The sequence below is a fragment of the Bombina bombina genome, chromosome 12 (genome assembly GCF_027579735.1).
Source record: "Bombina bombina isolate aBomBom1 chromosome 12, aBomBom1.pri, whole genome shotgun sequence".
NCBI lineage: Eukaryota > Metazoa > Chordata > Amphibia > Anura > Bombinatoridae > Bombina > Bombina bombina.
The window spans coordinates 95,834,326-95,847,117 of NC_069510.1; the positions used below are offsets into that span (position 1 = coordinate 95,834,326).

At 39.4% G+C, this 12,792-nt stretch overlaps 1 protein-coding gene across 1 annotated transcript in view; it reads left to right on the forward strand.

Annotated features, from left to right (window-relative positions):
* Positions 1-12,792, forward strand: part of ATP2B3 (ATPase plasma membrane Ca2+ transporting 3) — a 287,085-nt gene that overhangs the window by 192,534 nt on the left and 81,759 nt on the right. Inside the window, exon 11 of the mRNA XM_053695746.1 lies at positions 1,049-1,283. Within this exon, the coding sequence (XP_053551721.1) occupies positions 1,049-1,283 (235 nt within the window). The remainder of the gene's footprint in view (positions 1-1,048; positions 1,284-12,792) is intronic.

Here is a 12,792-nt window from a genome sequence, read left to right on the forward strand (position 1 = left end):
TTATTACCCATTCCCCAGTTGTGGATAACCAACCCTATTATATTAATATACTTTTTACCTCTGTGATTACCTTGTATCTAAGCTTCAACTGACTGCCCCCTTATTTCAGTTGTTTTAACAGACTTGCATTTTAGCCAATCAGTGCTCACTCCTAGTTCCCTTCACATGCATGAGCTCAATGTTATCTATATGAAACACATGAACTAATGCCTTCTAGTGGTCAAAATGCATTCAGATTAGAGGCAGTCTTCAAGGTCTAAGAAATTAGCATATGGTACTCCTAGGTTTAGCTTTCAACTAAGAATACCAAGATAACAAAGCAAAATTGGTGATAAAAGTAAATGGGGAATTTGTTTAAAAAAGTTTTTTTTGGACTTTACTGTCATTTTAACTTATATTGTCGCTGGTTGTTCTTTAAAAACATGGCTATTATTTTGAAAGTGTTAGGGCTGCAAGAAAAGCATAACAAAACACATAAAAGATATAAAAATAAAGTATTACACTCATATATATGCCCTATGCTACAGAAAAATATGGGTTGGATCGGGTGTCGGGTCCCTACACTACAAAAAAGTAGTGTAAAGAGAAGGTTAGAGAGATGTATAGGACCAGGCTTATGTAGCACACCCCGTAGAAGTCCGTGGAGAGAAGGAGTTAGCACAGCCATGCTATCCAACCTCCAGGTTTTAGCACACCTGAGATCTGATCTCTGGTTAATTTTATAAGCGCTAATTGCTACCGCGAGCTCGCGGTAGCAATAACCAGCCACTTGAAATGGCTGGTTATTTATCGCGCGCCCGCAAACGGCAAATTTTTTCCCGATTGCAGCGCACAATAAATTAACGATCCGATTGTAATCGAGCCCTAAGTAGAAAGACAAAATATCTCAATGGAAGTCATAAAATAAATTAATCATAATGCGTTTTTTTTTTAGGAGTAAACACATTATTACAGCAATTATGCTGATAAGTTCAGTGAAAGAAATATATCTGCATATGTTGAAGTATAACAAAGATAAAAAAGGGTTTTCTGCATGTTTTTCTACCAGGTGTTCAAATATCTTAAATGGCAACGGAGATCTCCGATCATTCCGGTCTCGAGATCGAGATGAAATGGTAAAAAAAGTAATCGAACCAATGGCGTGTGACGGACTACGGACCATCTGCATTGCTTATCGGGATTTTCAAGGCATACCTGAGCCAGAGTGGGATAATGAAAATGAGATTGTCGGAGACCTAACTTGCATTGCTGTAGTAGGAATAGAAGATCCTGTAAGGCCGGAGGTATGCTTGCTATTGATTATTCCTTTATGCCAGGGCTCGACAAACCCAGGAACCCGGAAGCCAATGGCTCCTAGCTTATTCTCCATATATCTATAGACAAATACCACTGCCTGGCTCCTTAAAGTATGTCAATCATTGTGCTGTATTACATGTAGACATTGTGCTTTTTCCCAAAACATCTTTAACACTTTTAATAACAACTGGTACCAGTACTAATAGGTAATACCAACAGGTGTGATCAGTAATTAACCCTTAAACTGCTGAACTATTTTCAACAATGTTCTGAGCTGTAGGTCATTTTTCATTGAGAAACCCACACATATTATATATTGTTTTTTCCAGAAGATTCACACTTTATCGTTATTGTATGTATATATCATGATACATGAGAGCTCAACAACAAAATGTGTTGTAAAAATTAGTGGGTGTCTTTTCTTCCTAAACTCGTAAAAAGTAGGGTTTATCTACATATAAAAAAAGGCCCTTTGGATATATGCATAATACTTTGACGTGCTTGTAGGGGCTCCCATGAGCCTCTACTCAAATAAATGCAAATTTATACACACCAGGTGATCACTGTTACCACAGTAAACACTTGGCTATAGATACTTGTATAGGGGCTTCATTTTAAAGAGGGGCTTCTGGGTGTTAAAACAAGGGGTAATGGGGGTCCCTATGCCCTTTTGACTACCTATTATAATTGCCTAGAAACCCGAGGGAAGTGTAGGGATTTTTATTATTTTTTTTGTATGTTTGTGCGTTGACATTTAACCATCTGAAAGAGCAGGATATTTCTTTTTAAATTGTGGGTCTTGAAGGTTTCTAGGACTTAAAGGGACAGTCTAGTCAAAATTAAACTTTCATGATTCAGATGGGGCATGTAATTTTAATCAACTTTCCAATTTACTTCTATTATCTAATTTGCTCAATTCTTTAGATATCCTTTGTTGAAGAAATAGCAATGCACATGTGTGAGCCAATCACACGAGGCCTCTATGTGCAGCAACCAATCAGCAGCTACTGAGCATATCTAGATATGCTTTTCAGCACGTTATATCAAGAGAATGAAGCAAATTAGATAATAGAAGTAAATTAGAAAGTTGTTTAAAATGACATACTCTTTCTAAATCATGAAATACAAAATTTGGGTTTCATGTCCCTTTAAGGGAGTCAAGATCAAGAGGTTTAAATACAAACCCCTAATTTTAAGTCCTATGGAGCTGCTGCTTCAATTCCTGGTTTCTAGGGCCTTGTGACATCATCGGCATCCCTGGATTCCCCTAGCATTGCAGGTCCACTGGACCACAGGGAATTTGGGGGCCGCAATGAGCTCTAAAAGTGCCCCCCAATGATGACACATGGTTGTCATCTGCACTTAACTCCTTGTTATTACCTCATAATAGAAGTAAAACCTTTGTAGAGTGGTGCATATTGAAACATTTTAATACATACTTTTTCCAGGAATTCCGGTTAAAAATACTTCTGTTGTGAAAGTGGCATTTATACACAGTAAAAAAACATAATTTATGTAAGAACTTACCTGATAAATTAATTTCTTTCATATTAGCAAGAGTCCATGAGCTAGTGACGTATGGGATATACATTCCTACCAGGAGGGGCAAAGTTTCCCAAACCTCAAAATGCCTATAAATACACCCCTCACCACACCCACAAATCAGTTTAACATATAGCCAAGAAGTGGGGTGATAAGAAAAAAGTGCGAAAGCATAAAAAATAAGGAATTGGAATAATTGTGCTTTATACAAAAAAATCATAACCACCACAAAAAAAGGGTGGGCCTCATGGACTCTTGCTAATATGAAAGAAATTAATTTATCAGGTAAGTTCTTACATAAATTATGTTTTCTTTCATGTAATTAGCAAGAGTCCATGAGCTAGTGACGTATGGGATAATGACTACCCAAGATGTGGATCTTCCACGCAAGAGTCACTAGAGAGGGAGGGATAAAATAAAGACAGCCAATTCCGCTGAAAAAAATCCACACCCAAAACAAAGTTTAAATCTTCAAATGAAAAAAACTGAAATTATAAGCAGAAGAATCAAACTGAAGCAGCTGCCTGAAGTACTTTTCTACCAAAAACTGCTTCAGAAGAAGAAAACACATCAAAATGGTAGAATTTAGTAAAAGTATGCAAAGAAGACCAAGTGGCTGCTTTGCAAATCTGATCAACCGAAGCTTCATTCCTAAACGCCCAGGAAGTAGAAACTGACCTAGTAGAATGAGCTGTAATCCTTTGAGGCAGAGTTTTACCCGACTCGACATAAGCATGATGAATCAAAGATTTTAACCAAGATGCCAAAGAAATGGCAGAAGCCTTCTGACCTTTCCTAGAACCGGAAAAGATAACAAATAGACTAGAAGTCTTTCGGAAATCCTTAGTAGCTTCAACATAATATTTCAAAGCTCTAACTACATCCAAAGAATGCAACGACTTTTCCTTAGAATTCTTAGGATTAGGACACAATGAAGGAACCACAATTTCTCTACTAATGTTGTTAGAATTCACAACCTTAGGTAAAAATTTAAAAGAAGTTCGCAACACCGCCTTATCCTGATGAAAAATCAGAAAAGGAGACTCACAAGAAAGAGCAGATAATTCAGAAACTCTTCTAGCAGAAGAGATGGCCAAAAGAAACAAAACTTTCCAAGAAAGTAATTTAATGTCCAGCGAATGCATAGGTTCAAACGGAGGAGCTTGAAGAGCCCTCAGAACCAAATTCAAACTCCAAGGAGGAGAGATTGACTTAATGACAGGTTTTATACGAACCAAAGCTTGTACAAAACAATGAATATCAGGAAGACTAGCAATCTTTCTGTGAAAAAGAACAGAAAGAGCAGAGATTTGTCCTTTCAAGGAACTTGCAGACAAACCTTTATCCAAATCATCCTGAAGAAACTGTAAAATTCTAGGAATTCTAAAAGAATGCCAAGAAAAATGATGAGAAAAACACCAAGAAATGTAAATCTTCCAGACTCGATAATATATCTTCCTAGATACAGATTTACGAGCCTGTAACATAGTATTAATCACAGAGTCAGAGAAACCTCTATGACTGAGAATCAAGCGTTCAATCTCCATACCTTCAAATTTAAGGATTTGAGATCCTGATGGAAAAAAGGACCTTGCGATAGAAGGTCTGGTCTTAACGGAAGAGTCCACAGTTGGCAAGTGGCCATCCGGACAAGATCCGCATACCAAAACCTGTGAGGCCATGCTGGAGCCACCAGCAGAACAAACGAGCATTCCTTTAGAATCTTGGAAATCACTCTTGGAAGAAGAACTAGAGGCGGAAAGATATAGGCAGGATGATACTTCCAAGGAAGTGACAATGCATCCACTGCCTCCGCTTGAGGATCCCTGGATCTGGACAGATACCTGGGAAGCTTCTTGTTTAGATGAGAAGCCATCAGATCTATTTCTGGAAGTCCCCATATTTGAACAATCTGAAGAAATACCTCTGGGTGAAGAGACCATTCGCCCGGATGTAACGTTTGGCGACTGAGATAATCCGCTTCCCAATTGTCTATACCTGGGATATGAACCGCAGAAATTAGACAGGAGCTGGATTCCGCCCATACCAGTATTCGAGATACTTCTTTCATAGCCAGAGGACTGTGAGTCCCTCCTTGATGATTGACATATGCCACGGTTGTGACATTGTCCGTCTGAAAACAAATGAACGACTCTCTCTTCAGAAGAGGCCATCAGGCCTATTTATCAAGCTCCGTACGGAGCTTGAAGGGCCGTGTTTCTGGCGAGTCTTCAGACTCGCCAGAAACACAAGTTATGAAGCAGCGGTCTAAAGACCGCTGCTTCATAACCCTGTCCACCTGCTCTGAGCAGGCGGACAGGAATCGCCGGAAATCAACCCGATCGAATATGATCGGGTTGATTGACACCCCCCTGCTGGCAGCCTATTGGCCGTGAGTCAGCAGGGGGCGGCGTTGCACCAGCAGCTCTTGTGAGCTGCTGGTGCAATGTTAAATGCGGAGAGCGTATTGCTCTCCGCATTTAGCGAGGTCTTGCAGACCTGATCCTCACTGTCGGATCAGGTCCGCAAGCCCTTTAATTTATGGGCCCCCATGACTGAAGAGCTCTGAAAATTGCACGGAGTTCCAAAATGTTGATTGGTAATCTCACCTCCTGAGATTCCCAAACCCCTTGTGCTGTCAGAGACCCCCAAACGGCTCCCCAACCTGTCAGACTTGCATCTGTTGAAATCACAGTCCAGGTCAGAAGAACAAAAGAAGCCCCCTGAACTAAACGATGGTGGTTTGTCCACCACGTCAGAGAATGTCGTACAATCGGTTTTAAAGATATTAATTGAGATATCTTTGTATAATCCCTGCACCACTGGTTCAGCATACAGAGCTGAAGAGGTCGCCTGTGAAAACGAGCAAAGGGAATCGCGTCCGATGCAGCAGTCATAAGACCTAGAATTTCCATGCATAAGGCTACCGAAGGGAATGATTGAGACTGAAGGTTTCGACAAGCTGAAACCAATCTTAGACGTCTCTTGTCTGTCAGAGACAGAGTCATGGACACTGAATCTATCTGGAAACCTAAAAAGGTTACCCTTGTCTGAGGAATCAATTAACTTTTTGGTAAATTGATCCTCCAACCATGTTCTCGAAGAAACAATACAAGTCGATTCGTATGAGATTCTGCTAAATGTGAAGACTGAGCAAGTTCCAAGATATCGTCCAAATAAGGAAATACCACAATACCCTGTTCTCTGATTACAGAGAGAAGGGCACCGATAACCTTTGTAAAAATCCTCGGAGCTGTTGCTAGGCCAAACGGCAGAGCCACAAACTGGTAATGCTTGTCTAGGAAAGAGAATCTCAGAAACTGATAGTGATCTGGATGAATCGGAATATGCAGATATGCATCCTGTAAATCTATTGTGGACATATAATGCCCTTGCTGAACAAAAGGCAGAATAGTCTTTATAGTTACCATCTTGAATGTTGGTATCCTTACATAATGATTCAATATTTTTAAATCCAGAACTGGTCTGAAGGAATTCTCCTTCTTTGGTACAATGAAAAGATTTGAGTAAAACCCCAGCCCCTGTTCCAGAACTGGAACTGGCATAATTACCCCAGCCAACTCTAGATCTGAAACACATTTCAGAAATGCTTGAGCCTTCACTGGATTTACTGGGACACGGGAAAGAAAAAATCTTCTTGCAGGAGGCCTTATCTTGAAGCCTATTCTGTACCCTTGTGAAACAATGTTCTGAATCCAAAGATTGTGAATCGAATTGATCCAAATTTCTTTGAAAAATCGTAATCTGCCCCCTACCAGCTGAGCTGGAATGAGGGCCGCACCTTCATGTTGACTTAGGAACTGGCTTTGGCTTTCTAAAAGGCTTGGATTTATTCCAGACTGGAGATGGTTTCCAAACTGATACTGCTCCTGTAGGGGAAGGATCAGGCTTTTGTTCCTTATTGTGACGAAAGGAACGAAAACGATTAGCAGACCTAAATTTACCTTTAGATTTTTTATCCTGTGGTAAAAAAGTTCCTTTCCCTCCAGTAACAGTTGAAATAATAGAATCCAACTGTGAACCAAATAATTTATTACCCTGGAAAGAAAGGGAAAGCAAAGTTGACTTAGAAGACATATCAGCATTCCAAGTTTTAAGCCATAAAGCTCTTCTAGCTAAAATAGCTAGAGACATATACCTGACATCAACCCTGATGATATCAAAGATGGCATCACAAATAAAATTATTAGCATGTTGAAGAAGATTAACAATGCTATGAGAATTATGATCTGATACTTGTTGCACTAAAGCTTCCAACCAAAAAGTTGAAGCTGCAGCAACATCCGCTAAAGATATAGCAGGTCTAAGAAGATTACCTGAACATAAGTAAGCTTTTCTTAGAAAGGATTCAATTTTCCTATCTAAAGGATCCTTAAAGGAAGTACTATCTGCCGTAGGAATAGTAGTACGTTTAGCAAGAGTAGAGATAACCCCATCAACCTTAGGGATTTTGTCCCAAAACTCTAATCTGTCAGATGGCACAGGATATAATTGCTTAAAACGTTTAGAAGGAGTGAATGAATTACCCAAATTATTCCATTCCCTGGAAATTACTTCAGAAATAGCATCAGGGACAGGAAAAACTTCTGGAATAACTACAGGAGATTTAAAAACCTTATTTAAACGTTTAGATTTAGTATCAAGAGGACCAGATTCCTCTATCTCTAATGCAATTAAGACTTCTTTAAGTAAAGAACGAATAAATTCCATTTTGAATAAATATGAAGATTTATCAGCATCAACCTCTGAAACTGAATCCTCTGAACCAGAGGAAACATTATGAGAATCAGAATGATGATGTTCATTTAAAAATTCATCTGAAAAATGAGAAGTTTTAAAAGACCTTTTCCGTTTGCTAGAAGGAGGAATAACAGACATAGCCTTCTTAATGGATTTAGAAACAAAATCTCTTATGTTAACAGGAACACTCTGAGTATTAGATGTTGATGGAACAGCAACAGGTAATGTAACATTACTAATCTGGAGGAACAGATACCACAAGTTTACAGCAAATACACTTAACTTTGGTAGATCCAACATCAGGCAGCGATTTTCCAGAAGTATCTTCTGATTCAGGGTCAATCTGAGACATCTTGCAATATGTAATTGAAAAAACAACATATAAAGCAAAATTTGATCAAATTCCTTAAATGACAGTTTCAGGAATGGGAAAAAATGCCAGTGAACAAGCTTCTAGCAACCAGAAGCAAATAAACAATGAGACTTAAATAATGTGGAGACAATAATGACGCCCATATTTTTTAGCGCCAAAAAAGACGCCCACATTATTTGGCGCCTAAATGCTTTTGGCACCAAATAAAGACGCCACATCCGGTAACGCCGACACTTTTGGCGCAAAAACGTCAAAAAATGACGCAACTTCCGGTGACAAGAACGACGCCGGAAATAACAAATAATTTTTTGCGCCAAAAAAGTCAGCGCCAAGAATGACGCAATAAAATGAAGCATTTTCAGCCCCCGCAAGCCTAACAGCCCACAGGGAAAAAAGTAAAATTTTAAGGTAAGAAAAAAATTGATTATTCAAATGCATTATCCCAAATAATGAAACTGACTGTCTGAAATAAGGAATGTTGAACATCCTGAATCAAGGCAAATAAATGTTTAAACACAATTATTTAGAACTTTATATAAAAGTGCCCAACCATAGCTTAGAGTGTCACAAAAATAAGACTTACTTACCCCAGGACACTCATCTACATGTAGTAGAAAGCCAAACCAGTACTGAAACGAGAATCAGTAGAGGTAATGGTATATAAGAGTATATCGTCGATCTGAAAAGGGAGGTAAGAGATGAATCTCTACGACCGATAACAGAGAACCTATGAAATAGACCCCGTAGAAGGAGATCATTGAATTCAAATAGGCAATACTCTCTTCACATCCCTCTGACATTCACTGCACGCTGAAAGGAAAACCGGGCTCCAACCTGCTGCGGAGCGCATATCAACGTAGAATCTAGCACAAACTTACTTCACCACCTCCACAGGAGGCAAAGTTTGTAAAACTGATTTGTGGGTGTGGTGAGGGGTGTATTTATAGGCATTTTGAGGTTTGGGAAACTTTGCCCCTCCTGGTAGGAATGTATATCCCATACGTCACTAGCTCATGGACTCTTGCTAATTACATGAAATAAATATTTTTGCATGGTATAGTAAAATCTGAATTTGGAGGGAAATGCATGATTGTGTCTTATGTAAACTGCAGTGAACATCCTCATTGGTCGATGGAGAAATGCCCCACAGCTGCAGACAACAATAAGCATCCCAAAGCATGATTCTTCAATGTCGCTCCATTCTTCATCGCCTGTTCATTTCCACAGGGAACTGCCTTTTGGAATATCTTTTCCAGGGTGCTCCTGTTCCCATGTCAAACTTTATATAAAAAATAATTTTAACTGAACCTTTTTTGATTACAATTACTCATATACAAAGAGATAGAGAAACACTCTCAGCCAGGAACAAACAACTGCTCAGTGGCTTGTTCTTTGGCACTTATACAGTTAACCGTGTATGTTGCTAGTAACCTAGTGCTTATTCTTTGTTCTCAGTCTGTTTGTTTGACCTTGGGTTGTGTAACGACCTTGTCTTGCCAGCCCCTTGCACTGATCTCGATTGTTTAATGACTTTGCCTTGCCTGCCCTGACCTCTGAATGTTTCACAACTTTGCCTTGCCAGATTTCCTGCCCTGACCTTGTATCTTGCCTTGCCTACCGCCTGCTCTTCTCCCAACTCTTGCATCTTCAGCCCTGTTGTTTCCAAGACTAGCAGTCAGGAATAGGGAGGGTGAATTTGAATGCAGTAGTGCCAGTGGTCTTCCTGACATTACAGACAAGCCAGAAAGATGTCAGAGGCCACAAGAGTTGACTCCCAATTGGAGGGGCTAGCACAAAATATCTCACAGCTTAGTCAGCTGGTTCGTGGAGGCCTTTCACAGCTGCAAACCCAATGCATTTACACTTGAACTGCAAGTACCTCTACCGGCTTGTTTAATTGGGGACTGTGCTAGGTATAGAAGTTTTAAGACATCCACCTATGCCACTGGCTTTCTAAAAGTTTGAACAGTTATTACATTACTTGCGAAGCTCCTATAACCTGAACCCACAAACTCCTGGAAACTAATGATCACTGTCTCCTTTATTTGGATTCCTTTTTTGGAGCCATGGATGTCTTATATAAAGATCCCCAATTAGCCTTTACTGCTGATTCTAATCTATGTTCACTACAGCAGTGGAACCGTACTGTGGAAAGATGACATTTCAGAGTTTAGACACTGGTCTGCTTTATGTGGCTTGAATGAAGCAGCTCTTCAGAGTCAATTTAGCCTTGGTTTATCTGAAGCAATTAAAGATGAACTGGCTCGGGTTGAGACTTCTACTCCTCTAGAAGCTTTTGCCTTGCTGTTCATATAGATCGACTTAAGGATGCTAGAGCGTAGACTACAGAGACTTAACCTACCTGTACGTACTGAAGCACCTTCTGCCCAACAGGCCCTATGTTCTCATCCTCCTGTTCCTCCAACACTGGTAGCTATGCCTGAACCTAAGGAGAATGGTACGGCCATTGGACCGCTTTTGGCTGATGAACGGGCTAGAAGGAGAATGTTGAACATTTGTATGTACTGCGGTGGTGCCAATCACTGATTGTCTCTTGTCCTTTAAGAGGTTGTTGCTCTTCTGGTGAGTCTTAGCTCCAGCCGTCAGCTCTCCTTACAATGTCAATTTCAGAGAATTCAACTCATTTTAATGTCTCTCTCTCAAGTTGGATCAGCAACTTATTCACATAGCAGCAATTTTTGAATAGGGAGCTACAGGCTGCATCATGGATAATACATTTTATATTCAACATTATATACCAATGTTGTCTAAATCCTCTCCTGTGCCTATACAGGTCATAGATAAATCCTCTGTAAAATCTGGACCAATACCTTATAAAACTGTTCCCTTACTTACAGTTATTCAACCTGGGCATAAAGAATACTTATCATTGGCTCTGCCCTGGCTTCGTCAACATAATTATGTGGTGAATTTGTCCTCCAGGACCTTTTATTTTCCTTCTCCTGAATGCCTTGCACAATGTGCTATGTTAACTAAAGGTTCTACTTCTGAATTTGCATCTACTTAACAAGAGCAGCAGATCCCAAAGCCTTATATGTCTTTTCAAGATGTGTTCAGCAAAAAATAGGCCAAAGATCTCCTCAGCATCAGCCATATGACTGCCCTATAGATCTTCTTCCTGGAGCACCCATACTCTATGAGGCCTAGTTATCAAGCCGTCAACCTCAAATACGCTTGAATTCCGCAGCGTATTTGTGGCAAGGCTGATTCGCTTTAGTTATCAAGCCCTGCTGCCCGGCAAAAGTAGAATATAGTGACGTAAGCTTCGATCCGCCGGACACAGTCCGACACAGATCGATTCTTACGTCACTCCAGATGTTCCGAACGCAAGTTCGGCACAATCTGACTACTTTTGCTAGTTATCAAATGACTAGCAGGTACGCTCGGCCCTTTTCCTGGAGGCGGCGGATCCCATAGGAATCAATGGGAGTCTGACCATAGCGAAAGTTCATGTTCGCTGCTGCCCGATATCCCATTGATTCCTATGGGAGATGTCTGCACCTAACACCCTAACATGTACCCCGAGTCTAAACACCCCTAATCTGTCCCCCCTACACCGCCGCAACTAAATAAATGTATTACCCCCTAAACCGCTGCTCCCGGAGCCCACCGCCACTCTAATAAACTTATTAACCCCTAAACCGCCGCTCCCGGACCCCACCGCCACTATAATAAATATGTTAACCCCTAAACCGCCGCTCCCGGACCCCGCCGCCACTATAATAAATATGTTAACCCCTAAACCGCCGCTCCCGGACCACGCCGCCACCTACATTATACCTAGTAACCCCTATCCTGCCCCCCCTATACTGCCGCAACCTATAATAAATGTATTAACCCATATCCTGCCGATCCCGGACCCTGCCGCAACTAAATAAATTGTTTAACCCCTAAACCGCCACTCCCGGACCCCGCCGCCACCTATATTAAACTTATTAACCCCTAATCTGCCCCCCTACACCGTCGCCACCTATAATAAATTTATTAACCTCTATCCTGCCCCCCCTACACCGTCGCCACCTATAATAAAATTATTAACCCCTAAACCTAAGTCTAACCCTAACACCTCCCTAACTTAAATATTAATTAAATACATCTAAATATTATAACTCTTATTAACTAAATTAATCCTATTTAAAACTAAATACTTACCTATAAAATAAAGCCAAATATAGCTACAATATAACTAATAATTATATTGTAGCTATTTTAGGATTTATTTTTATTTTACAGGCAAATTTTAATTTATTTTAACTAGGTACAATAGCTATTAAATAGTTATTAACGATTTAATAGCTACCTAGTTAAAATAAAGACAAATTTACCTGTAAAATAAATCCTAACCTAAGTTTCAATTACACCTAACACTACACTATCATTAAATAAAGTATTCCTATTTAAAACTAAATACTTACCTGTAAAATAATCCCTAAGATAGCCACAATGTAATTAATAATTACATTGTAGCTATTTTAGGATTTATATTTATTTTACAGGTAACTTTGTATTTATTTTAGCTAGTTAGAATAGTTATTAAATAGTTATTAACTATTTAATAACTACGTAGCTAAAAGAAATACAAAATTACCTGTAAAATAAATCCTAACCTAAGTTACAATTAAAGCTAACACTACACTATCATTAAATTAATTAAATACATTAGCTACAAATAACTACAATTAAATACAATTAAATAAACTAACTAAAGTACAAAAAATAAAAAAAACTAAGTTACAAAAAATAATAAAAAAAAAGTTACAAACATTTTAAAAATATTACAACAATTTTAAGCTACTTAC